Raw genomic sequence first — 26,150 nt, forward strand, 5'->3', positions numbered from 1 at the left:
AGCCACATCTGTGTCATACATAGCTGGCACATTAATAGCACTAACGGAAAGGCCCATCTCGTCAGTGATTGACTAAATATGCAAATATCAAAGCTTAGTATTTTTTTCAGCATAATACAATCCACCTTAATGAAACTGAAGCTATGATTCCTGAGGTGGAGATTTTTGACTAAATAGACTACTTCAGGGGTGTGCATCTAGCACAGTGGTTTGAAGCCACCACATCCCTCAGAGTGCTGGTTCGAGTCTTAGACACGCTGTTCCCAATCCAGCTTCTTGCTTATGTGATCCTGACAAAAAAGTAGCTGGGTCTCAATCACCCACATAGCTTCCTGGCTTTGGCCTGCCAGCCCTGGCTGCTGCACACACTGGGGAACAGACCTCACCTGGTGATGATTTTTCTAAATCAAACTGTGTGGTATGTGCTTAAAAGTGAGTGGGAAACTATGTTTATCAGTATATAAAAATAGAGAAGATACGCATGCCCTCAGATAAATTATTAGATAATTCTGGATTTTCTAAAAGTGTGTGTATAAAATTCAAGACAAATTCTAACACTAACTCCTAGTAGAAGAAAAGCACTTGGTGTTATTTAAAAAAAAAAAAAACAACTACAAACAGCACATGGATTAATATGCACACCTGGTAAAACTTAAGCTGGTATACAGCCCCTTTAATTCAGAGGAATTTCTTAGAATAGGCCCCAGTAGTAATGAGTACAAATTGTCTAACACATCTCAGCTCATTATTGAAGTCTCTGTGCTACCAGGAAACAGTCACCAGTGATGAGCTGGTTTGCTTCTACAACAAACCCTTCCCAATGTGACGATGTTTTAGCTGTTAGAACTGCAGTGGTGCGAGAGATGTAACTAGAGTGTCATGCTAAATGAAAAAGTCCAAACATTTTACAAGACATTAAAATTACTTGAAGAGTACATATCAACTATTTCATACAAAAAAGACTGTACAAAAATCATGGACTTTATTATACATTAAAAAATCTAACAACGTATTTCCTGAAGGCTTGTTATCAGCAAATACCTATTTTGACAAAATGAAAAAATAAGTTCTCCACAATCACATGAAGTTGAGTTCTTCAAATCCAATTTTAAAGGGAAATGCATGATTTGTAATTGTACACTGCAAGATTAATAGTATCAGTGAAATAAGAATTAACTAATTCACTTACATTACAAAATCACCAAATATACAAAGCAATTTTGCACATTAGTTTTAACTTAATCCTCAGTGCTCATATTAACTGAAGTAAATTACATATGAGTGCAGCCATGAGAGATTGGTTACAAAGTATAATATGGTTCCAGTTTCAAATCTTGATGTATTAATGAAAAAAAAAGCTAAGAGTAAAACTTGGTAAAAATAAAATGAAGGATTTGCTTGTTACAACTGGTGAATTTAAATATTTAAGAATGCTAGGAGGCTGTTATCAAAACCAGTATTTTCATTTTACTCAGGTAGTACAAAGTTTTACAGTATATTAGCTGTTCATTACTACCAGCATTTATAAGATGATTTTAAGTGGTTCTTATGTGAAACTCAATTAAGCCAGATACCTTACCACTAAGATGTGTCACCTCAGATGCCACACACATCCTACCGTCCTTTTCCCAAACATAATGGAAACAACACTACCACCTCCAGATTATGGAGCCTAAGAAGTCTTTCCAAAATCAAACCATCAGTGCAGATGCGGCAAAAGCTAGACTAGCTTTTGTTCACGGTCAAGTTTCAGCTTCCTGTTGCCAAGTGTTCAGAACGCTACAAGGGAGAAGCAGTAACTGGTTTCCTGTCTACTGACTTCATTACCTTAGTTAAAGTATTGTTCCTGTAGGTGTAGAATGTGCAGCAGAACTAGGCAAGCTTAATTTCTTTCCTTTTAAAGTAGTTGTGTTAATTTCTAAAAACTATTAAGTTTCAGTCAGGAAAAGGTGGCCCCCATCTAATCCAATCACCATTAAAGTATCACAGACCTTGAAGGGATTTCGAAGGAGGGCAGCAGAACAAGATGAGCCTTACCATTAGGCAGAAACTCACAGGCACTGTCTTCATAAACAGAGCTTTTAAGGTTGATGCTTACAAAGGTGCAGTCATAAAATAGGTCAACAGTAATGGAATCGAAGGTGCATCCTCTAAGGTTGTGTCAACTAGCCAATTTGTACTTGGCACTGGAATTCGTTTTGATCTGACCTAGGGGCATGGGTATGTCTTTAAGGAAATTCCTATGACTATATGACTTAAAAGGAACATCACTAAATCTGCCAGTACCCTGAACTCTAGCCTGCACTTAAAGGACAGTACTTGGCTGATGCGAAGTTCGAGCTGACCACCACCTTCGTAGGGCCACAGATTTTATCTAAGTGTAATATTAACAAGATTCCATGAAACAGTAAGCTTGCCAATCTCAAAGATCTTAAAAGCATGACTGGCCCTGACATATCAACTACTGACCACAGAAGAAATTTCAACTCCAAGAAAAGGAATGATACACTGTTGTGAAAGCATTCCCTTTAGTCTATGTGTTCCAAACGTAAGGCTTTTAAGAGTATTAAATAACTACTACTCCCATTTGGCACACGGATAAAAAGAATATCAGAATCCTATATATAATTCTTCCATTCCTACTGAAAACAACGTACATATGAAGTGTGAGACAACTGAGCTATATTTTGAGAACTAGAACAGATGCCATTCCTAATTTAGAACTAAGAAAACTGTATCAATGAACAAAAGGATTTTCTTTAGTGAAATTAGTCTAAGCAACTAACCCGTTGAAAATTTGTAAATATATGGCTATGTAAAATATTTTATTCAACATATTGAGCTTGTACAAGTTAAACACATAAACGTAATTTTTATCAGCAATATTAAAAATCTGATTAAAGAAAAAGAAATCAAGTTTTGACAGAGAAGACAGGCAGTAGAGAAATGGCATTTTAACCTTGGCACCAGGCTAAAATCCTTCCTTGGTCAACTTCTCCTATATCACACCAAACATTCACTTTACTTTGAGTCTTTCATGGAATGAGACCTTTGACTCACTTGAAGAGCAGAGGTATTTACAATAATTAGTGCAAACTATTCTACTCTCATACATCAGTGGCTTTGTGGATATAAAGTGATGATTCAGTACTTTATCAAAACATAGGGTTATGAAAATATGGGGACTCTCAGTCTGAAATTTAAGACTACATTTTCTAAACTAAACTCTGGGAATTTTTCCTTTAAACAGTAAACATAACTGTTATAGAACTTCTTTTGAAATGTCACTTGATTATCAATAAAAATTATTTCATACAATGCAGAAAATGCAATGTATTATCCCATAACAATCTCTTTACATGTCAGTCCTAATCTAAAATGCATTTGAGCAAAAAAATCTTCTAATAAACTCCAAAACCTTATTTTAACCATTACTGCTCTGCAGCAATAATTGAAGTCCCAACCTGAGAACTGAGAAGTGATAATAAAATGCCAACATCTGTCCCAATCTTGAACCAGAAAACATTAACTGCTTTCCTACTGGCATCACGTGCAGTACATCAGAGAAATGTGAACAATCAAGGAAGTGCCCCCAGATCAATACTACCACTGGCCACAACTGGAAACCTGAAGACTAAGATCTCTAATTCTTTTGTAAAAGTTCTATTGCACATTTAATATTGTTACAATATTTGCAAACTCGTCAATTTCTCTGTATAAAGGATTTTAAACTTATTCAACTGAATGTTTCCTCACTGCCAGCAAAACATTCCCAATGAAGAGGGAGCATATCCATGAATATCCACACCTGAAGAATAAATTACTTTTATGTTCATAGCCAATTACAGTGTAAGATAAAAAGTTAAAAATTTGAAGGAAAAAAACACTTGAGCAAGTTTAATTCCCCAGCAATCTCTTTCAGGGAGATAAGTTTCTTTTAAACACGCAGATTTTAATGTTAATGCATAGTATATTATTTTTAAGGGAAAAAAAAAACTCAAGGCAAACCTAAGTCATCAAGTTCAAGCTTACTTTAAAAATGAAGCTAAAACGAGGACATATAAAGCTTAGTTTCCTTCTTGGTATTTCAACATGGTTGTTACCTTGTGCCATTTCACCACAGAAATTGTCAAATTCCAAAGGAGGAATTACCCATCAAAAAGCAAGGGTAAGTTTATGCTTCTGACTCTCTCTTCTTTGTTTCTTCTCCCAAATCACTCTCTTCTGACTGACTACTGCTAAGGACAACAAACTGCCCCTCACTACTGGCTTGGTTTGGTCTACTGGAAGCAGCTATCAAGCGACTCTGTTCTTCCAAGTCCTAGTGGAAAAGACAGAAAAGAAACTAAGTTAATTGTCTGCAATGAAATGGAAACCTACACAGCTACTATACATACTTGAGAGCTACTCCAAATCTCCTGTCATAACCCTGGCAACCTGGTGAAAACAAAGACTATACGCAAACAATGCAACACCAAAGTGAGTATTAGCACCATCCTAGAAATCCTATCAAAGCCAACATTCAAGCTAAAATCTGGTATCTTCATTTCTTTCTTTTTTTTAGGGCTAATAACCAAATTCAAGATGTTACCACTGTAAGACCCTCATACTGGCTCACCCCACTCCCCTTCCCTTCTTCCTCTCCAGGTCTCCTCGGTCCTTGTCCAATTCATCTTGCTAAAGCAGGGGTCACCTTCTGCAGTCTAGCCTATAAAAGAAGCTTGACTTCAGCGTTACATTGGCCATTTCTTTGTCCATATGTGGAATCAACTGCCAGTTGTTACTGATCTGTTCTTGAGTATCCCACAGCTGACTCCTCTTTCCTAGTCCTGTCGTCAGTGCCACAACCCACACCAGTTCTCGCAATCTCATGCATCATTCGTATAACGTTATTCTTCAGATTTTGCTCTGAAAATCATCTAGCTTACACTTACCCTTTTGGATAGACGATCAGTTGGCACTCCGAGCAACATTTAAAATAAGAAAAATATTACTCTTGTCCCCCAAAGGCAACGTGCTTTTTGAAAAGAACTACTTTTGCAAGGGAAATTTGTGATCTATGTGCTGAAAATCAAGTCACACTACATGTCAATATAACTAATGTAAACATCCCATCAGAAGACAAATACCGTTTTCTGCTCTGCAGTGAACTGTCTGGTTATGAAGACCCTGAGCAAGAGGAAATTCAATCTGAAAGTCACGGCACTGAAGTAAAGTCATCAGTGGGGAGGATATTTGACTTGGTGATGAGGACGTCACTCACGGTGCCCAGCATCACATGTGGGAAGGCCACACTGGTTATATTCCCGACTTCAGCTTCTTGCTGACACACACCCAAGGAGGCAGCGGGTGATGGCTCAGCTCAAACATTTAGGTCTCTGCCACCCATTGGAGAGAACCAGATTAAGTTCCTGGCTCCTGCCTTTGGCCCGACCCAGCCCTAGCTGTTACAGGCACTTTTAGAAAGAACTAGCAGATAGGAGATCTATTTTTGTGACTTTTGAATAAAATGCAATACATAAAAATCTGAAGTCAGTCTTCACAAATCTCATATAAGGGGAAGATCCAGGGGACAGCTCTGCGGTACAGCAGATTAAGCCACTGCTTGCAACTGGCATCCCACATAAGGGTGCTGGTCTGAATCCTATCTGTCCTGCCTCTAATTCAGCTCTCTCCTGGAGTGCCTGAGAAAGCAGTGGACAGCAGCCCAAGTACGTGGGCCCCTGGCACTCATGTGGGAGCCCTAGATGGAGTTTTGGGTTCCTCACTATTGCAGCCATGTTGGGGGTGAACCAGTGGATACAAGATACCTATCTGCCTTTCAAGCAATCTTTTTTTTTTTTAACTTTTATTTAATGAATATAAATTTCCAAAGTACGACTTATGGATTGAAGCAATCTTTAAAAAAAAAAAAAAAAGACATTAGGATTGCATACCTTCTCAATCTGCTTTTGTTTACTGAGTTCTTTCTGCTGCTTCTCCTTCACCTTCTCTATTTCTTTCTGTTTTTCTGATGCCCTGCGATCCTAAAGAAGAGATGAATAAAACTGATAAATTAAATATGAAGTAACTTCAGGGTGTACAAGCTGTTGCTGTGCTTTCTCAAGTAGTGGGAATTGATCCAGACTCTAAATTCTGCATTAGCAATAGCATCCACAGTTAACCTTGCTAATTAACAAAAAACAGCTTGCATTGGAGCACTTTAGTTAACGTTCTTGGAAAATTAAGCATCTCGGTTCCTTACCAGTTCAGCATGCAAAGCTATTTGTTTTGCCAGTCCAACGGAATCACAAATCTAAAATGGGAAATGGTACAAAAACCTTAGGCAGTTGTCACATCAAAGCAAAAATTTCAAGTATCCCAATAGCTGATACATCCAGTTTTATAACTCAGTATACTCCCAACAAAAGTTGATTTAAAAGTCCTCCAGGCTCAAAATCAAGCTTTGTCTGTTTTCTTCAGAGTCAGCAAGCACTGCTGCCTGTCACCTCCTGTGTGTACCCTACTGTATCCCAGTCATTAGACAGTAACACCTGCGAAGAGTGACGCACACAGATCTGATGCTGCTGGGAGCTGAAAGCCTCCAAGTGACTACTGATGGACAGACAGACGTTCCACTCTAGGAGCTGCTGAGGCTAGAAGACTGGAACAGCTATCGGGGGTCTGGAAGACATGGCCCTGCCGATCAGAGGGTTTGTCCTGCATCAACTTGGTTCTCCTCAGTGCAACAAGCTTGGATCAAGCAACGTTGGGAGGTTTTTTTTCCCCAGCAATCTTAAGACCTGTGATTCTGAAATGCATTTCACATTAGAAACATTTTGAAAGACCACGTACCTTTTCCCCCTCATTGTTTGATTCAAAAATATAGCAGACTGATGACAGATTACTTTCACTTCTCCCTCCTGATGTCCGAAGAACAAATCCAAAAAGCCGCTTATTTTCCTGGTGTGTAGCATACAAAACTACACAGGGTAATGGAAACTGCCACAGAAAACATAAGTAGACATGAGATCTTTAAAACCATTACAGCAGCACTCTTATGAGGGTACTTCAAAAAAGTTCATTAAAAATGATATTTGAAGGGTTTTTTTTTTTTTTTTGAAAATGCTTTAATCTTCGGCATACCTGTACTTATAAATTTCCCGTTAGACCACAGCTTTTCCAAAGCTCTCTGATGACAGCATCACAGATCTCTTTAATAAGAGTTCAACCAAATTATTTCACCAGGGCAAAGTAATTTCTCTGTTAAGAGGTTTTCCATTCTCTACAATCTATTTAATTCTCAAGATGATAAAACAATGTAATCATTCAGTTTAAGTGGATAAACCACTTTAGAATTTCTAGTTCCATATAACTACTTATATCTGGAGTTTTTTTTTGTTTGTTTAAAGATTTATTTATTTGAAAGGCAGAGTTAGAGGCGGAAGCAGAGGCAGGGAGAGACAGGACTTATTAGGTTTTTTTCAAAAAATTTACTTGTTTGTTTTTATTTATCTGAAAGGCAGAGTAATAGATATTCCATCTATTGGCTCATCCCTCAAATGCCCACAAAGTGGGGCTGGGGCGGTCAAAGCCCAGGAACTGCATCCTGGTCTCCCCAGTGGGTGGCAGGGACTCCATGCGCTTGAGCCATTATCTGTCGCTTCTGCACATTAGCAGAAAGCTGGGTTAGAGGCAGACCTTGATCTCAGGCACTCCAACATGGGATGCAGGTGTCCCAAGCAGCAGCTTTATCCACTGTGTCATAACACCCACCCTATAAGCTCATTGTGGTACAACAATTTTTGAAATCCATGCAGCTTTTTCAGATTTTTCACAAACTTTTTGAAGTATCCTCATAAATATACTCTATAGTGTACAGCTATCAAGCAATATTAAAGCCAACTTTTTTAACAGATGGGTAATTCAAGATAAACAATACATTTGCTTTGAATTACCAAGCAGAGCAAGAGGTTGCTGAATAATGAATTAGTTTTATTAAGTACTAATACATTTGCAGAGTCAAATTCAATAACAAAAAATGGTCTATTTCATACATGATTAGGGAGAAATCCTCTTATAGCCACTTCAAAATAGACAATTCATTGATGTTCATCTTTTAATTTCTCCTGTTAATTTCTTTGGTGAATGATATATGTTCCCTAAGTAACTAAGGGACACTAAGTATCATACCGGATTGTCGGATTGTATTGGTTCTTTTTTTCTTAAGGATTTTAGGGTATACTCATTCTTTTAACTCACACGGAATGTGCAAATCTAACTTTTTCGAGATGGACATACATTTAACTAGTTTGGCCTAAACATCAATCATAACACACTATCATATGTGAATAAACAGGATCAGCCTTAACAGCAAGTTGTAAGATGTACATATGCATCAAGAGACTTAAAATAAAGCCTTAACAATGTTGAACTCACCGTCAGCCTTGTAACTTGTGTCTGTGGATCAATTAACCTACAATAACAATTAAAAATTTGGGAAACAAATTTTAATTATGCTGCAATAAAGCCTTTTTTCCCTACAGAATTTTTTAGGAGGGGATTGCTACTTACTTTAAACAGTCACAAGTGACTAATAAATGTGATTCTGTCATACGAAAGATATTATGGATGGCTCGGGCAGCTAAGATTTGGCGCATCGTTTCATAAACAACATCTGGATGGTCATCTGATTTCACTTCCATAGAACCAAGGAATCGGACAATAAATAACTGATGAAGAATAGAATCTATAACAGAACAAAATACATTACTCGTTTTAAATTTCACATTTCTCTTCCAAAATAATAAAATATACTACACCTCCTTTTAGGTTTTCCAATGAAAAACTCAAACTAAAGGAGTTATTTACAAGTAATTCCTAACAACATTTAAGTTTTAAGAAAATTAGGGGGGCCAGTGTTGTGCCACAGCTGGTTAAGCCACTGACACTGGCTTCCCACACAGGTGCCCGTCCGGGTCCCAGCTGTTCCACTTCTGATCCAGTTCCTTGCTAATGTGCCTGGGAAAGAGGAGAAAGATGGCCCAAGTGCTTGGGTCTCTCATCCATGTGGGAGACCCATATGAACCTCTTGGCTCCTCTCTTTAGCCTGGCTCAACATCAGCCACTGCTGCCATTTGGGGAGTGAACCATCAGATGGAAGATCTCGATCTCAATCTCTCTTCCCCTCCCCTCCTCCCTCATTGTAACTCTGCCTTTCAAATAAATAAATAAAATCAAAAAAAAAAAAAAAGGATCTCAAATTTAAATAGCATAAATATTGAACAATGTGGTTTTGGGTAAAAATTTCTCATACTATTCCAATAGCTTTGCTGTGAGTTTGAAATTATGTCAAAAAATAGCTACTGGAGGGGGCCAGCACTGTGCGGCAATGGGTTAAGCAATAGCCTGTGACTTTGGCATCCTATATCAGAGCATTGGTTCAAGACCCAGCTGCTCCACTTCTGATCCAACTTCCTGCTAATCCTCCTGGGAAGGCAGCAGAAGATGGCCCAAGTGCTTGGACCACCGCCACCCATGTGGGAGAGCCAGATGAAGTTCTGGCCTCCTGGCGTTAGCCTGGCCCAGCCCTGACCATCATGGCCTTTTGGGGAGTAAACCAGCAAACGAATGATCTCTTTCTCTCTGTCTCTCCCTCTCTTTCTGATGAATAAACAAAATAAATCTTTAAAAAAAATAGATACTGGAAAAAGAAGAAAAGTTATGTATGCTCCAGTAACCGGTACTAGTAATGATACATCAGCTGTTAAGAGATCCCAAGTATGGTATTCTATAATTCTGTGTGAATAACAACATCTCAAGTCTAAGTTCTATCACTCTAAGTGTCTTAGGAGTAAATAAAGATAAGAAAACTGAGCATAGTAACAGAACAAATATAAACGACAACTCCTTCAGTTTGCCACTGAGAAGCAATTCTAAGTGACAGAATACTGAACATCTGTTTTACCTTCACTTTCAGATTTTGTACCTCCTCCAGATTCTCCAAATGGATTTGTACGCCTGAAATAGGAACAAAATGGTCAGTTACCATGAGCCACATGGAAGAAATCTAATTATGGAAAACAAAGATAAAATCTAAAAGTCATAAAACTTTGAACACACATTTGGAAAGGAAAGCCCGTTCCTGCCAAAGAACATGACTGATGACCAAATTATTAACTGTGTCAATAGGCTGAACCCTATGTCACTACACTTCAAAAGACATGAATGGACTGAGAGGATAGCCACACAAAACAGATCAACATCTTAAGAAACCATCCTTCAAAAGTTCTTGAATTTAAATAAGCTAGCACAGAGGAAAACAGATTTACCTCCAATCTTAGCTACTTAAGAAAAATGTTGAGGCCGGTGCTGTGGCTCACTTGGCTAATCCTCCGCCTGCAGTGCTGGAATCCCATATGGGTACCGGGTTCTAGTCCCGGCTGCTCCTCTTCCGGTCCAGTGGAGGATGGCCCAAGTGCTTAGGCACCTGCACCCATGTGGGAGACCAGGAGGAAGTACCTGGCTCCTGGCTTCGGATTGGCGTAGCGGCCATTTGGGGAGTGAACCAACAGAAGGAAGACCTTTCTCTCTCTCTCACTATCTGTCAAATAAATTTTAAAAAAGAAAATGTCAAGGATTTCCTGGCAATGTAAAAATCTCTTGCTGGGTTCTAATTTTGTGTCACAAGTTACCTCTAATGATAATATTTTCTAGTATTAAACCTAGATTTCTCAAGGCATAATTAAGAATCCAGGAAGAAAAGTGAACTGGAGATGGAAGTCGCTTCCATCTTACTGTACTCCTTGGCCTATGGCATATCAAAATCAAAGAAGAGCCGGCGCCGCGGCTCACTAGGCTAATCCTCCGCCTTGCGGCGCCGACACACCGGGTTCTAGTCCTGGTCAGGGCACTGGATTCTGTCCTGGTTGCCCCTCTTCCAGGCCAGCTCTCTGCTGTGGCCAGGGAGTGCAGTGGAGGATGGCCCAAGTGCTTGGGCCCTGCACCCCGTGGGAGACCAGGATAGTACCTGGCTCCTGCCATCGGATCAGCACGGTGCACGATCAGCGCGCCAGCCGCAGCGGCCATTGGAGGGTAAACCAACGGCAAAGGAAGACCTTTCTCTCTGTCTCTCTCACTGTCCACTCTGTCAAAAAAAAAAATAATAATAATAATAATCAAAGAAGAAAAGGACGATTTGAAGTAGGTTCTGAGGAGCTGTCCCTTCCCCTCTCCTGCTGCCTGCCCCCAACAGGCAGGCAGGCAGGCAAAGCCCTCAACAGCAGGGATTAGGCCAGGGTTGGAGCTCAGTCAGGAACTCAATCCAGTTCTCCTACACAGGTGGCAAAGGTGGCGATGGCCCAAGTGACTAAGCTATCAGTGATGCCTCCCAGGATCCACACTGGCAGGAAGCTGAATCTGGGAACTGGCGCCAGGCATAGAACCCAGGCATCTGATGTCAACACCAGTATCTTAACCACTAGGCCAAGTGCCCCCACTTCAAGTAGAGTTTACAAACAGACAGCTAACTGCTTCCAAGATAACACTGGCAATTAATATAATAGGAAACTCATCTTTTTAATACATACCTGACCAATTACAGTAATGCTAAATATATTTCTGCAAATATAAGTGACTTCTTGTACATTCAAATTTATTATAAATGTATTAAGTATCTAACCTACTTAATTAGTGGCATGCTGTAAGCCATGTTTCTTACATCCATGGTCAAAGAAAAATTTTAACTGCCTTGACAAGGATAGTCCTCATTGGGGGCCAGCACTGTGGCACAGCAGGTAAAGCCACCGCCTGTAATACCGGCATCCCATGGGGGGCTGGTTTGAGTCCCAGCTGCTTCACCTTCGATCCAGCTCTCTGCTATGACCTGGGAAAGCAGTAGAAGATGGCCGAAGTCCTTGGGACCCCACACACGTGGGAGACCCGGAAGAAGCTCCTGGCTCCTAGCTTCGGATCGGCACAGCTCTGGCTGCTGTGGCCAACTGGGGAGTGAACCAGCGGATGGAAAACCTCTCTCTCTCTGCCTCTCATTCTCTATCTGTGTAATTCTTTGAAATAAATAAATAAATAAATAAAAGTCCTCATTATATATAAGACAAAAGATCACTCACTAATAGTTCATAGCAGGATGTTTCAGTAAATTCCTAAAGATTTCTTATTCTGATAACAGGATCTTTAAAAGTTCATGGAGAATATGTATAAAAAAAATCATGCATGGATTTCAGAAATTTTGGATCAAAATAAACTCATCTTTTAATTCTACTTTTTCACGAACTTTTCAAAGTACCCTCATATTACCCTCTAGAATTTTAAAAAGTCATGACCTAAAAATGAAACTACCAATTTCCTTCTGTTATTTTTTTAAAAGATTTTATTTGAAAGGCAGAGTTACAAAGAGAGGAGAGACAAAGTAATCTTCCATCCTCTGGCTCACACCCTAAATGGCTCCAACAATCAATGCTGGGCCAGGCTAAAGCCAGGAGCTTCATCTAAATCTCCCATGTGGGCCATCTTCCACTGCTTTCCCAGTGGACTGGAAGTGGAGCAGCTAGGACTCGAACCAGCAACCATTTGAGATGCCAGGATTGCATGAGGCAGCTTAACCAGCTATACAACAACACTGTCCCCAAATTTTCTTCTGTACTTTTATGAGGAAATATCTAACAAGCAGATCTGATAAGCAATTTAGAATTAAATATTTCTGATATTATCTTAACTCTTTAAATTGAGGCAGAAGGCAAAAAAAAAAAAAAAAAAAAAAGCTACAGGACTCTTCCCTATCCAATTTGTTAGATGATTAAACAGAGCAAGTATCACATAGCTGATGCACACGATATGTAAGAGAGCCTCTCAAATGTGGAAATGCAATCATAAACGTTACAAACCACCGCACAAAGTCCCTGTGATGCCATCACCCACCTGCCTCCCTGGCCAGAAGCTTTTGCCTGGCCAGGCTGATCTTCACACACAGGGGAAATTATGTCAAACTGAATTGGGGTGTCTGGGGCAACAAGAGAATCTAGAGAGAGTGTAGCCAAATTTGTGGACTCGGACCCCAAGGATCCCGAACTGCTGGTCCGAGCTGTTGGTGGTCGAGATTGTCTGAACACAAAGCGAAACAAGAAAACATTGCATTTAGTTTTCTCTTTTGGAAATTGAACACTTAAACTATGAAAAAAGAAAACCCTACATTTTAAGTTAATGAGAAAAGTAAAACAAATTTTGACATAAACATAATCCCCATCAGCTATTAATTAACAACAGACTTCCCAATTACGAAACTCAAAAGCATAAATAACCTCAATCTAGAGATTTAGTTGCCAACAGTAGGGAAATATAAACTCTTCATTTGCTTAATACCCTTACTGATAAGTGTACCACTTTGAAAATCAATTTTCTCTGCTGTTTAGTCAACTATTTAGTACCAATGTAAGCAGTACTACTCACAAGAGCTTCCCAACACTGGAACTAGCCCAGGAAGGTCTTCACATACCCACTGGGGCGACTCACCCTGCTGGCCGCAGGCTCTCATGCCGCTGCTGGAAAGATGGTGAAGGGGTGACAGCTTCTAGAGCAGACTGATTGACTCGCGCAGCAATTTCCTATTTGATTTTTTTTCAAATAAAAGGGCTATTATTAGTAAAGAAAGAAAACCAAACGTTGAAATGTAACTCTGAATTGTCAGAATTGCTCTGAGTTATACTTAAAATATAAATCACACATATTGAAGTAGTTCCATATTCTTTTAATGTTAGGGTTCATAATGTCACGTTATAAATTACCTACCATCTAGAAGAAAATTTGATTATTTTCTAATATCTATAACAATAAAATATTTTTCTATAAACTTTTCACCACATATATTTGGATTAATGTTTATACTACTAGTGCCTAGCACAGTGCCACACACAGTGAACACACATTTATTGAATAAAGACATTTAAGAATAGGAAATAGTCACAAAATATGAAAGTTAGTACTTTGTTATTTTAATCTACTCATTTGAAAGGCAGAGAGACAGAGATCTTCTATCCACAGGTTCACTCTCCAAATGCTTGCAATAGCCAGAGCTGGGCCAAGCCAAAACCAGGAGCCTGGAACTCAATCCAGGCTCACTTGAGTAGCAGGGACCCAAGTACTTGAGCCATTACCAGTGGCGTCCCAGCAGGAAGCAAAAATCAGAAGCAGAGCCAGGACTTGAACCTAAGCACTCTGACAGGGGGCACAGTGTCCCATGTAGTCTTAAGCACTGTACCCAATGCCTACCCCTGGAAGTTAGCATTTTATAACTATGCCAGCAAAGTTTTAATGATTTTCTAGAATACATATATGCTTAGCAATATCTATATTTTTTTTAATTTATAAAGTATCATGGTTATTTTCAGGTATCAATTTGAAGGTAAGAAAGATTTCCCTAAAAAATATTTTTAGAAAAAAAATATTTTTAGGCTTACTGTTTTATTAATACTGGCTAGGGCAGGCATTGTGGCCTATATCCCATATTGGAATCCCTGGGATTGGGATCCACCTCTGCTCTGATCCAGCTCTGTGCTAATGCACCTGAGAAAGCAGCAGCTGATGGCCCAAGTGCTTGAGCCCCTGCCTCCTACATGTGAGACCCAGACGGATGACCAGGCCCCTGGATTCAGCCTGGCCCAGTCCTGGCCATTGTGGCCATTTGTGGCATGAACCAGTAGATGGAAGATCTGTTACTCTGCCTTTCAAATAAGTTTTTTATGGGGCTGACACTGCCTCACAGCGGGTTAAAGCCCTGCCCTGCAGTGCCAGAAACCCATATGGGTGCAGGTTCGAGTCCCAGTTGCTCCACTTCTGATCCAGCTCCCTGCTAATGCGCTGCCTGGGAAAGCAGTGGAGGATGGCCCAAGTCCTTGGGCCCGTACACCCACGTGGAAGACCCAGAAGAAGCTCCTAGCTCCTGCCTTCAGCTCTGGCCACTACAGCCTTTTGGGGTGAACCAGTGGATGAAAGACCTCTCTCTCTGTCTCTACCTCTCCACGTAACCCTGTCATTCAAATAAATATTTTTTAAAAATATTTTTTTTTAAATTTAAGGACAATTTAAGAAAGAGAAGGAAAAAAAATCAGTTGGGCCTTGCCAATTCAGCATTTACCGTCAATATTTTGGAATGTTTCCTTACTTTTACAGCTGTATTTGCAACAATATATAATGTATAATTATAAATTTTGTATATATTTTATATATAATATAAACAATTATATATTTGCAAAATATATAATGTTTAATTTTTCCAAGTTTAGCAGTAAACTTTTCATGATTTTTTTAGTCAAAAATAGACACCTGTTCCAACAGTGTACATTTACTCCTCTGTACACTTAAAAACAGTTAATATAGTGAATGTTTTTCAAGTTTTATTATTATTATTATTATTTATTCCATTTATTTGAAAGGCAGAGTTACAAAGAGAGAGAGAATTTCCATCTGCTGGTTCACTACCCAAATGCTTACAACAACCAAGACTGGGCCAGGCCAAAGCCAGGAGCTTCATCTGGATCACTCATGTGGGAGCAGGGGTGCTTGACCACCTTCCACTACTTTCACAGGAAAGAATCACAAGTCTGGATTATTCAAATCTGCAAAGTATATTCCCTAGGGAATAAAGTAAAGTCATTTAATCTGCATTTTAATTTTGAGTTGCTCCCAAGTAATCTTACAGAAAGGAAAAGACAAATTGGCAGGAGATTAAGTCACTAAAACAAAAGGCTTCTCTACAGTTAGCATTAATTTTCTAAGATTAAACTCATAAATGTGTTATAAAACTAACAAATTACTAATATTTTGGAGGTCATGAAGTTTTGTTTTGCTGGTTCAAATTTCCTTCTGGGCATCTACATCATATCTTGTCTGACACCTCAAAGCTATCATGATAAAAAAAAAAAGAACTTTTTCCCAACTGTTTTCTTCTGGGTTTAAGACTTAGGAGTCATCTTTACCTACTCCTCTCCTTCATCCTTCGTATCAATCAGTTACTAATGTGTCTAGACCGCTCCCTCTTAACCCCATCTAATCTACCATCAACTCAACAGCAACTTAAGCTTTAGAAGAATGAGGCTTCCTAGCCACAAGCATCAGTCCCTCCCAGCTCTGGGAGGCACCTGGGTTCACAGCTAGCCTGGCAGAAGTCAGACAGCTCCTATCCTAGGGCCACGTCTTCTCCAACTGTATTGCAGTGTGGGCCACTATAGTTGCTTCCAGAGTTCTCTGTACCTCTGGGTTTTACCTGTATGTCTGGACTGCACTGTTACCTTTAGATGATATCTACACTGCAGTGTTCATCTGGTTTGATATCCTTGCTACTCTCTAAAGTACAATTTGCAAAACCTGGGGGAGAAAAAACAACTGCATTACCAGAGATACTGAACTATAATCTGCGTTTTACCAAGATTGCCCAGGTGATCTGTATGTGTATTTCAGTTTTCCATTATTCTTCAAGAACTGTCAATTCTAATCACAGTACTAGATCCATACACATCCCATTTCTGCATTTGTTTTATTCCATTCTGTTTTCTCTTTTCTTTACAATATAAATACTATCCAACTTCTACCATCCTCATAGAGCTTTCTCTAAAGCTAAAGTCCATGATCTTAACACTCCCAAAATTATAGTCACCACCATATGCTTTTACTTACATCCTGATTTATATGAAATATTAACATTTTTGTCACCCCATAAAGATAGCCTTATTATTATTCTACATTTTCCTTCTCCAAGGTGCTCAAACCAAAGCAAAAAGGTCAACACTCAGTGAATACATGTTGCTTGACTGATTCAGTACTTCCAAAATACCTTATTATTCTACTAAGACTAGATACTTATAATATATATAATACATTAAAGCTACCCATTCATGGTCAAAAGAATATAAAGAACTTGAGAAATTAGGACTAAACATAAGCCATGTAAGCCACAGAATTATTTCATCTTGCTAAATGTGGGTAACAAAATAAAAACAGTACCTCTGGATTCTCAGTTAAGTATATTTGTTTAGATATGTTGTTTATTGTACAGATCCACTGCAAAAAGAAAAAACAGAAAAATGATTAATAATTTCTCAAAGCTTCTCATCTGAAGAATATTCAATATTCAACTGAAACATAAGTTGCATTAGAAGTAGTACATAATCTTCCTTCTTAGAAAGTAAGTATAGGGGCCAGCACTGTGGAGTGACAGGTAAAGCCTCTGCCTACAGTGCTGGCAAGCCATATGGGTACCGATTTGAATCCTGGCTGCTCCATTTCTGATCCAGCTCTCTGCTATGCCCTGGAAAAGCAGTAAAAGGTAGCTCAAGTCCTTTGACCCCTGCACCCGAGTGGGAGATCTGGAAGAAGCTCCTGATCGGTTCAGCTCCAGCCGTTGTGGCAATTTGGGTGGTGAACCAGCGGATGGAATACCCTTCCCTCCCCTCCCTCCTTCTCTCCCTCTCTTCGGCCCTGTCTCTCTGTAACTCTGCCTTTCAAATAATAAATAAATATTTAAAAAAATAAAGTATATAGAAAATAAATTAAAAACAGAAAAGTATATGCATATTTGTATACCATCAGGTACACATATGCATAGGCTCACACACAAGAATTATTTTAAAAGGTCATGGAAAATGTATATTATGAAAAAACTATGCATGAATTTTAATTTTTTGAACCAAAATAAAATTATTTTAATTCCATTTTTCCATATACTTCTTGAAGTACCTTTATAATATGAACATTCAGATTACTAATAATTTTAAAACCTCAAATTTACTGCACACAAAGAAACAAAGTATAGCAATGATGTTAAATTATAATTTGATAGTCTACATTTCTTGTTTTCACTTCCCCCTTTATCCACACTAAACAAGACAATCTGAACTGAGATATCATAATTAACAAAAACAGATGATATATTCTCGGTAAATAAATTTTGCATACCCCACTTCTTGCAAATTTATAAATAACACAAAAAGCACTCTGTTCCACATCTTCTGCTTCACTCTCAAGTGTTCCAGTGCCTGATGAGCCTCACTAAACTAATATTTTGTTTGGTAAATCATGCAGAGAGTAGACGTATCTGTTTGTCAGAGACTGAAGGAAATTTTAGTATCAACTTTTTTCCAGGAGATCTTTACATAATTTCTAACCTTGTCTTTTATCAACACAATAATAACAGATAAAAAGGCTCAAAATCAAGCTCAAAATCAAGTATAATTTCATGGAAGGATACCTCTCAAGACAAAGCTTTCAAACCATCGGTTCTTGGCAGTACCTTACCTTCCAGATCTGGTATAGCAGGAGTAGACATGGAGCCAAGACAAAAAGGCTTGTGAGGAAGAACAGAGACTCCCAAATTTTTGTTTTTCTGTCTTTCATTTCCCTACAGTTTTAAGCTTCAGCTGTTTCCCGCCGTGCCACATCTGCTGTCACTACGTTCTTACTACAGTAAATAGTGTCTCAAAGGGTCGGTGAGTGAAGGGAATAAACTGAACTGCCACCTCGTGATACTAACAGCTTGCCAGAAGGCAACAGTCACAAGGTCATTGCTGAATCTGAGCCTTGAACATAGCGAGAGATGATCTCTGTCTAAGGTCCTTCCAGACAAAAATATGTCAGAAACTTAAGAATGCTGCTTGAGAAGAAAAGACTTTCAGCAAGAAAATATTTTTAACCTACTAGCATTTTCCAGAATTTCTTCACTGAACACATTAATACATGTTTGTCATCAGAAAAATATTTTTAAATGTTGCTGAAGAAATTAACTAGATAAAATTTTACCTCTTCATGGTCTTTTTTACTTTCTGCTTGTAAAATTGAAGATCTGGAGGAAAATGAGAAAAAGCTTCAGCCTTGACATTTTTAAAAATTAAAAAACAAAAACACAAGCAACAATATTTTACAAAAAGGAGGCCATCACTTAACAATTCTGGGTTTGACCATCTACACCAAGATGTACCAAAATGGAAACAGGTATACGTTCTCAGATTACGGACCAGGAAAGTTCACTTCAACTAAGACAACGCATTTCAGCTTGTTATACATGTTTCAATGATCCTATCAGAAAACACCAACTTTATTACTGTTTCTCTTTTAATAGAGCTAAAAATTTCAATACATGAATTACTAACTGGGTGTTAATATTTTAAAAGTTAGAGAAAAACTATTTTTTACTCATTTTGCATCACACCAGAAATATGAAATGGGAAATGTTAGCCATTAGCAAAACTTAAACATACATATTAACAATCTGGTAATTCTGACAAATGAACACACAGACTCCTAACATCTAGTGTGTTAACTTACATACAGTTTCGGCATTCTGAAATCTTTTTTAAAAAACATATGGAACATTGATCTTTATTTAAAGGGTAAAGATTATATTTATATAGGGAGGAAAATGACCTTTATAGAATCCAGAGATTGCTCCTGCACGATAAACAAGTTTAAAAGTAAAAAAATGGTTTAAGTGAGGAGAAAAAAGTAGCAGCCAACTTAAAACATCATTAGGAAAATTTTTAAATTATGATACATGTCCTTAAATAGATTATAATATGGCCATCATGAAATGTTTTTTAATAAGTGGCTGCAAATCTAAATTAGAAACAGAATATTTCAACTATTTAAAAATGTACTTAGGATCAAAACTGGAAGGCTGCTTTTCATTAATGTGACTGGCTACTTTTTTTTTTTTTTTTTTTGGACAGGCAGAGTGGACAGTGAGAGAGAGAAAGGTCTTTCTTTGCCGTTGGTTCACCCCCCAATGGCCGCCGCGGCCCGCACACTGCGCTGATCCGATGGCAGGAGCCAGGTACTTCTCCTGGTCTCCCATGGGGTGCAGGGCCCAAGCACTTGGGCCATCCTCCACTGCACTCCCGGGCCATAGCAGAGAGCTGGCCTGGAAGAGGGGCAACCGGGACAGAATCCGGCGCCCTGACCGGGACTAGAACCCGGTGTGCCGGCACCGCAAGGCAGAGGATTAGCCTAGTGAGCCGCGGCGCCAGCAGTGACTGGCTACTTTTATATGCTTTTCAAATATGTGTTTTAAACATATCAAAACTAGGTAGATGTCCTATTATTTGGCATTTAGTTACAAATATTGCCTCATTGACTCACTCCATGTAAATGACAATATAATCTTCTTTCCCCACATTATGATCATAGCAATGAATCTCTCACTCTGATTATGTCTTCTTCAAGAAAAAATAGAATATATGTATATAATTGTCAACTTGAAATGAATGTGACAAAATGTTAAAATTATAAAATAATTTTTAAATGTACAAAAATTAAAACATACAAAAATTTTTAAAAAGTCATTCTAGGGGCTGGTGCTATGGTACAGCAGGTAAAGTCACCATGTGCAGTGCTGGCATCCCATAGAGGTGCCAGTTCGAACCCCAGATGCTTCTTCCAATCCAGCTCCCTGCTAGGTCCTGGGAAAGCAGTGGAAGATGGCCCAAGTCCTTGGGCCCCTGCACCTGTGTGGGAGATCCAGAGGAAGCTCCTGGCTCCTGGCTTCAGATTGGCGCAGCTCTGGCCATTCAGGCCACCTGAGGAGTGAACCAGTGGATGGAAGACCTCTCTCTCTGCCTCTGCCTTTCAAATAAATAAATAAATCTTAAAAAAAAAAAAAAAAAGAAGTTATTCTAGATTCTCATCTAATGGAAAGGTGACAGAAAAATTTACAATGGAATTATAAACATATGGACAAGGCTGGCGCCGTGGCTCAATAGGCTAATCCTCCACCTTGCGGTGCCGGCACAACGGGTTCTAGTCCCAGTCGGGGCGCCGGATTCTGTCCCGGTTGCCCCTCTTCCAGGCCAGCTCTCTGCTGTGGCCCGGGAGTGCAGTGGAGGATGGCCCAAAAGCTTGGGCCCTGCACCCCATGGGAGACCAGGAGAAGCACCTGTCTCCTGCCATCGGATTAGCATGGTGCGCCGGCCGCGGCGGCCATTGGGGGGTGAACCAACGGCAAAGGAAGACCTTTCTCTCTGTCTCTCTCTCTCTGTCCACTCTGCTTGTCAATAAATAAATAAATAAATAAACATATGGACAAAATAATCTGATTAGAAATAATTAACATTTAAGTGCCGGCACCATGGCATAGTAGGCTAATCCTCTACCTGCGGCACCAGCATCCCATATGGGCACCAGTTCAAGACTCTCCAACTCTCTGCTATGGCCTGGGAAAGCAGTAGAAGATGGACCAAGTCCTTGGGCCCCTGCAGCCGCATAGGAGACTTGGAAGAAGTTCCTGGCTCCTGGCTTCGCACTGGTGCAGCTTCGGCCGCTGTGGCCATTGGGGAGTGAACCAATGGAAGGAAGACCTTTCTCTCTGTCTCTTCCTGTTACCGTCTGTAACTCGACCTCTCAAATAAATAAGTCTTATATAAAAAAAAAAATGATGCAAAGAATTGCTAAAAAAAAAAAAAAAGAATTAACATTTAAAAATAACACTATTGTTAGCACCTACTACATGCTGAGCACATTACATAGGTCAAGATTTCTATTCTTGGGGCTGTCAGTGTGGCATAGCAGGTAGAGCCACTGCCTGTGATGCCAGCATCCCATATGGCTGCTGGTTCAAGTCCCCGCTGCTCCACTTCCGATCCAGCTCCCTGCTAATGGTCCTGAGAAAAGCAGCAGAAGATGGCTCAAGTGCTTGGGCACTTGCCACCCACATAGGAGACCCAGAAGAAGCACCTGGCTTAAGCATGGCCCAACCCCAACCATTGTGCCCATCTGGGGAATGAACTAGTGGATAGAAGATCAACCTTTCTTTCTCTCCCTCTAACTCTGACTTAAAAATAAATCTTCAAAAAATTTCTGTTCCTCACAATTCACAAGCAAAGATGACAAACCCCCAACTCCTACATTCTCCATGTAGAAAAATAAGTAACTTGTCTAAGTAACTTACCACACTGTAAGTAATGAATACAAAGTTTGAACTTTATCACTCTGGGATTGGAAATCTCTATCAATTTGGGTTGCATTCCCTATACCACATAGGATTTTTTAGGGACCAGTCTCTTAACATGAAATCACACGTCTTTACCATGTGATCTTGCTTTGGCGACCTCAAATGTAAAGAAATCATTTCATCAAGTCAAAAGAAAAATTCAACTTATTTTTACAAGATAAAAAATTATCTTAATACATGGTAAGTTTAAAGGTATATACAATTTTGCAAACAAAAAAGAATTCTGAATTTCAGTTGTTTAAAATACTATAGATTTTAATAGTAGAAAAAAATACTAACTTTTTTCCATCAAAAGAGGTGATCTGAAAACAGTACCGCCTGTCTTCACAGTCCACAGCCATCACTGAACAGTTGTCTATGTCCATGGCCAGACCTCCTGCCACATCCCCACGGGCTTGACTCATTAAGTTTCCACCCTGCGTGAAGTAAAACTGTCTGTCCCAGGTAGATGACACCAAGCCTGTTTTACTAAATGAAGAGAGTACATTCATGCTTTAATAATGACACACCCCAAATCACCTTATCATCAGCCAAACATAAGACAAAGCATATTACAAAGAACTAGTTTTTGAATAGGCACCAAGATGAATGAGTGTGTGTTGACTCACTTGTGTGAATCTGTTTCCAAAACAAGGCTGGAAACTTACACAGCAGTCATTATAATGATGCTCCACAAAATACAGGTTATATTCCAAGAGAAAAAACTCAGAAGAATTTATTTTATTCCTGGGGTTAATCTGCTGCATCTTATCTTCAAGTGCAAACTAAAATGTGACTAAGATGCAATAATTACATATACTTTACAGCATGATAAATGGGGGCTGGCACTGAGGCTCAGCCACCCCCTACATGCATATATCAACAGTTGGTTGATTTCAAATTGTTCCCATCTCTTCATTCTAAATTATTCAATAAACATCTAAGTAAAATTTTACTTTTAAAAAGTTTTTTTGGATCTCATCTGTCAGAACATTCATGTAAATACTAATACCAGGGCCAGCACTGTGGCACAGAGGGATAAGTCACTGCTTATAGCACTGGATCCCATATGGTCAATGGCTCAAGTCCCAGCTCCAGTTCCAATCTAGCTCCTTGCTAATGCACCTAAGAAAGCAGTGTTAAGATGGTCCAAGTATCTAGCAGCCTGCACCCACACAGTTTCGGCATGGCCTAGCCATTACTGTTAAAGCTACGTGAGGAGTGAACCCGTAGAGATGTCTGTCTCTCTCTCTCTCAGTGCCTTTCTCTTCTCTTTGCAACTTTGCCTTTCAAATAGATAAGCAAATCTTAAAAAAAAAAAAAAAAAAAAAAAAAAAAAAAAAAAAAAACACTAATAACAATAAAAAGGGCCAACCTTAAAAATAAAGCAACTTAGGGGCCAGCACTGTGGCATAGCGGGTAAAGCTGCCACCTGCAGTGCCAGTGCCAACATCCCATATGGGCTCTGGTTCAAGCCCTGGCTGCTCCACTTCCCAATCAGCTCTCTGCTATGGCCTGGGAAAGCAGAAGATGGCCCAAGTCTTTGGGCCCTTGCACCCGAGTGGGAGATCCAGAAGAAGCTCCTGGCTCCTGCCTTTGAAGATCAGCATGGCTTCAGCCATTGCGGCCATCTGGGGAGCGAACCAGTGGATGGAAGACCTCTTTCTGCCTCTGCCTCTCTCTAACTCTGCCTTTCACTAAATAAATAAACCTTTTAAAAAAATGAAAACAACTTACAGAAAGTATCAATCACATACTATATTCATTTGGTATTACCTTATATAATACACAATATATGAAAATAACAATAATTTTCTTACTTCCTAGCATTAAGGTATCCAGCCTTTCGGGTTAAGTTTCGATTCACAGGAAATTTGGTGGGATCTGGGTCAGGCACATATAAGGGGTCACTGGCTACTTCCAAATCCTCTATTGTCTGCTGCATGGTCTCTACGTCACTGTCCATTTCCCTGCGAACACTAACACAGAAAACAATTATTTACTATCAACCACAATCCACAAAGAACTCCTCACCAATCACATTCACCTGTATATTCGTCTTGTACATATTTTGTTCAAAGAGAAAAGCCGAGTCATAAGTGGTAAAAGTAACACAAATATTTTGAATAGCTTTACATTTAATTTGAAACAAATATTTTGGAAACAACACTAAATTCAAAAAGTAATGAAACCAACTAAATGCCCTAGAAGGAATTTTCAAATTGCTCTTTAGAGCAATGATTTTCCACAGCTCTCTCCATACCTCACACTGCCCACATCACTGCTAACATTTCAAACTGAGTAGAACTGGTTGGAAAGTAAGATTTATTTAGTAATCTCTCATCCAACCCCAACAATTTAAAGATAATTTCACTTATGGATAATTACTGCGTCTTTTATATTCAGACAGAAAAACTAGCTTTGAGTCGCTGCATTCATCATCAAATATATCAAAGTCCAAGCTCATTCCAGGGAAAAGGTGGTCAAAATGCCAAGCAGCATCCACAAGCCATGTTGAGAAACACACTCACGGCAGGACAAACACCCCCTCGGGAAACACCTGGTAAATATTTTTCAATGGTAGCATTTCATTTAGTTGTCAGTTTTTTACTTCATTTCAATTTAAAGGAAAAAGGTACTTACTTCTGGACACTCGTTCCAATATTAGCTAAAAATTCTTCCAGTTGTTCATTGAGATTTTCAGAACCCATCTTAAAGAAACTTATCTGGATTGAAAGAAGAGTGGAGGATCAATAACACAAATACACAGCAGAAAATAAATAAATAAAAATACTTACAAGTAAAGCATATCAACAATCTCCAAGATACATGGTTAAGTAAAAAAAAAAAAAAAAAGGATTATTCTGTTTGTATGCAGTTTGCAACTTCAACTGGGCAATGAAACACTGAGTAAGACTTAGATCCCACTGACATGCTTTTGTTATAACTGCACAAGAAATACATATGTATGGAAACTATTTCACACTTACCTCAAAGATACATAAGATTTATGATTTAGGACAAATAAATACTCTTTTATCTGAAGGAATATTCACATTTCTTAGACTATAATGTTTTTTAATATCTGTTTGAGAGGTGGTAGAGGGAGGGAAGTGAGGAGGAAGGAGAGAGAGAGAAGAGGAAAAGAGAGAGAGAAGGTATGCTCTCCAATCCACTGGTCCACTCCCTAAATGCCCAAAATACCACAGCCCCACTCTACCTCCCACGCAAAATCAGGAGCCAGGAACTCGATCCAGGTCTCCTACCTGGGCAACAGAAACCAAATTACTTCAGTTACCACTGCCGCCTCTTAGGGTCTGCATTAGCAGGAAGCTATAGTCAGAAACCAGAACCAGCGGTCAAACCCAGTTATTATAATATGGACTGCAAGCATCTTAACCACTAGGCTAAACACCTGCCTTAAATTCTTTGATGTTTAAGGAACCAATATTATCTATCACCTGAAACTTAGTTTTCTAGCCTATTTTCTGATATGCAAGTCTTTGGGCACTTCAGAGTATATATGTTATTTGTAACTCAGCAAGTATGCAAAACACAAGGGATGAACTCAAATTTGATTATTCTCTTCCAGATCCATTATAAAGGAAGAGGAAGCTCCAGCAATAGGTTTAACTTTGGAATTCATTTAGCTTTCTGGACTTGCCACTTAAGTGTGACAGGATTTAAACACACATAATGGTAAGCAGTTCCATTTATCCTAAAATATCTGAAATCTTGATTTGCAAGGAAACCATTTTCACAACTTCCTTAAAATATTCGGGTGACATTTTTAAATATTACTTTTCAAAATCCATACATAGGTATGCTGAAAATAGTATGCAATGTCCTTATATTTAAGCTCGATATATAGCTTTTAGAACAATTATAATAGAAAACATGATAAAGTACTTACCTGAGCTTGCATGTACCCAAGTAGAGGTTCTAACAATGCTATTTTCTTCTTATACTGAAGAGTATTTAATGCACAAAAATAATGCATCATGGTCTGGTGTTGTTTCTTTCTGGAAGTGTACACATCTTCTGTTACTTCATACTTCACCTTTGAATTCAAAGATTAAAAATACTATGATTTACTTAATTTTGAATTATCTTCAGTAGCAGCTTTGAGAAACAGGAAAACGGTTTATCAAGAATGCTGGAACATAATTTCCTGTTTTTTGATCTA

At 39.0% G+C, this 26,150-nt stretch overlaps 2 protein-coding genes across 15 annotated transcripts in view; one reads left to right on the forward strand and one right to left on the reverse strand.

The window, feature by feature from the left end:
- ASB14 (ankyrin repeat and SOCS box containing 14) overlaps positions 1 to 10,609 on the forward strand; it is a 27,977-nt gene extending 17,368 nt beyond the window's left edge. For 6 of the 13 annotated variants that reach the window (XM_089306044.1, XM_089306045.1, XM_089306046.1 and 3 more), the window contains one exon: positions 4,244 to 10,609. The gene's annotated coding sequence lies outside the window, so the exon portion shown is untranslated. The remainder of the gene's footprint in view (positions 1 to 4,243) is intronic. The other 7 variants (XR_016214766.1, XR_016214764.1, XR_016214768.1 and 4 more) reach the window with 2 other exon arrangements.
- The window catches only part of APPL1 (adaptor protein, phosphotyrosine interacting with PH domain and leucine zipper 1), a 46,109-nt gene continuing 20,919 nt past the window's right edge, over positions 961 to 26,150 (reverse strand). Inside the window, exons 8-22 of one of the 2 annotated variants that reach the window (XM_051852269.3) lie at positions 25,878 to 26,024; positions 24,608 to 24,690; positions 23,785 to 23,943; positions 22,265 to 22,453; positions 18,784 to 18,826; positions 16,993 to 17,049; positions 13,507 to 13,598; positions 12,916 to 13,098; positions 9,947 to 9,999; positions 8,554 to 8,728; positions 8,419 to 8,455; positions 6,835 to 6,981; positions 6,245 to 6,295; positions 5,937 to 6,026; positions 961 to 4,321 (exon numbers count right to left, since the gene is read on the reverse strand). In XM_051852269.3, the coding sequence (XP_051708229.1) occupies positions 4,175 to 4,321; positions 5,937 to 6,026; positions 6,245 to 6,295; positions 6,835 to 6,981; positions 8,419 to 8,455; positions 8,554 to 8,728; positions 9,947 to 9,999; positions 12,916 to 13,098; positions 13,507 to 13,598; positions 16,993 to 17,049; positions 18,784 to 18,826; positions 22,265 to 22,453; positions 23,785 to 23,943; positions 24,608 to 24,690; positions 25,878 to 26,024 (1,653 nt within the window). In that variant the 3' untranslated portion in view covers positions 961 to 4,174. Of the gene's footprint in view, positions 4,322 to 5,936; positions 6,027 to 6,244; positions 6,296 to 6,834; positions 6,982 to 8,418; positions 8,456 to 8,553; positions 8,729 to 9,946; positions 10,000 to 12,915; positions 13,099 to 13,506; positions 13,599 to 16,992; positions 17,050 to 18,282; positions 18,535 to 18,783; positions 18,827 to 22,264; positions 22,454 to 23,784; positions 23,944 to 24,607; positions 24,691 to 25,877; positions 26,025 to 26,150 lie in introns of those variants that run through there. The other variant, XM_089306042.1, reaches the window with a different exon arrangement.

This window comes from Oryctolagus cuniculus, chromosome 10 (genome assembly GCF_051225735.1).
Source record: "Oryctolagus cuniculus isolate XC-2025 breed Fujian yellow rabbit chromosome 10, ASM5122573v1, whole genome shotgun sequence".
Classification (NCBI taxonomy): domain Eukaryota; kingdom Metazoa; phylum Chordata; class Mammalia; order Lagomorpha; family Leporidae; genus Oryctolagus; species Oryctolagus cuniculus.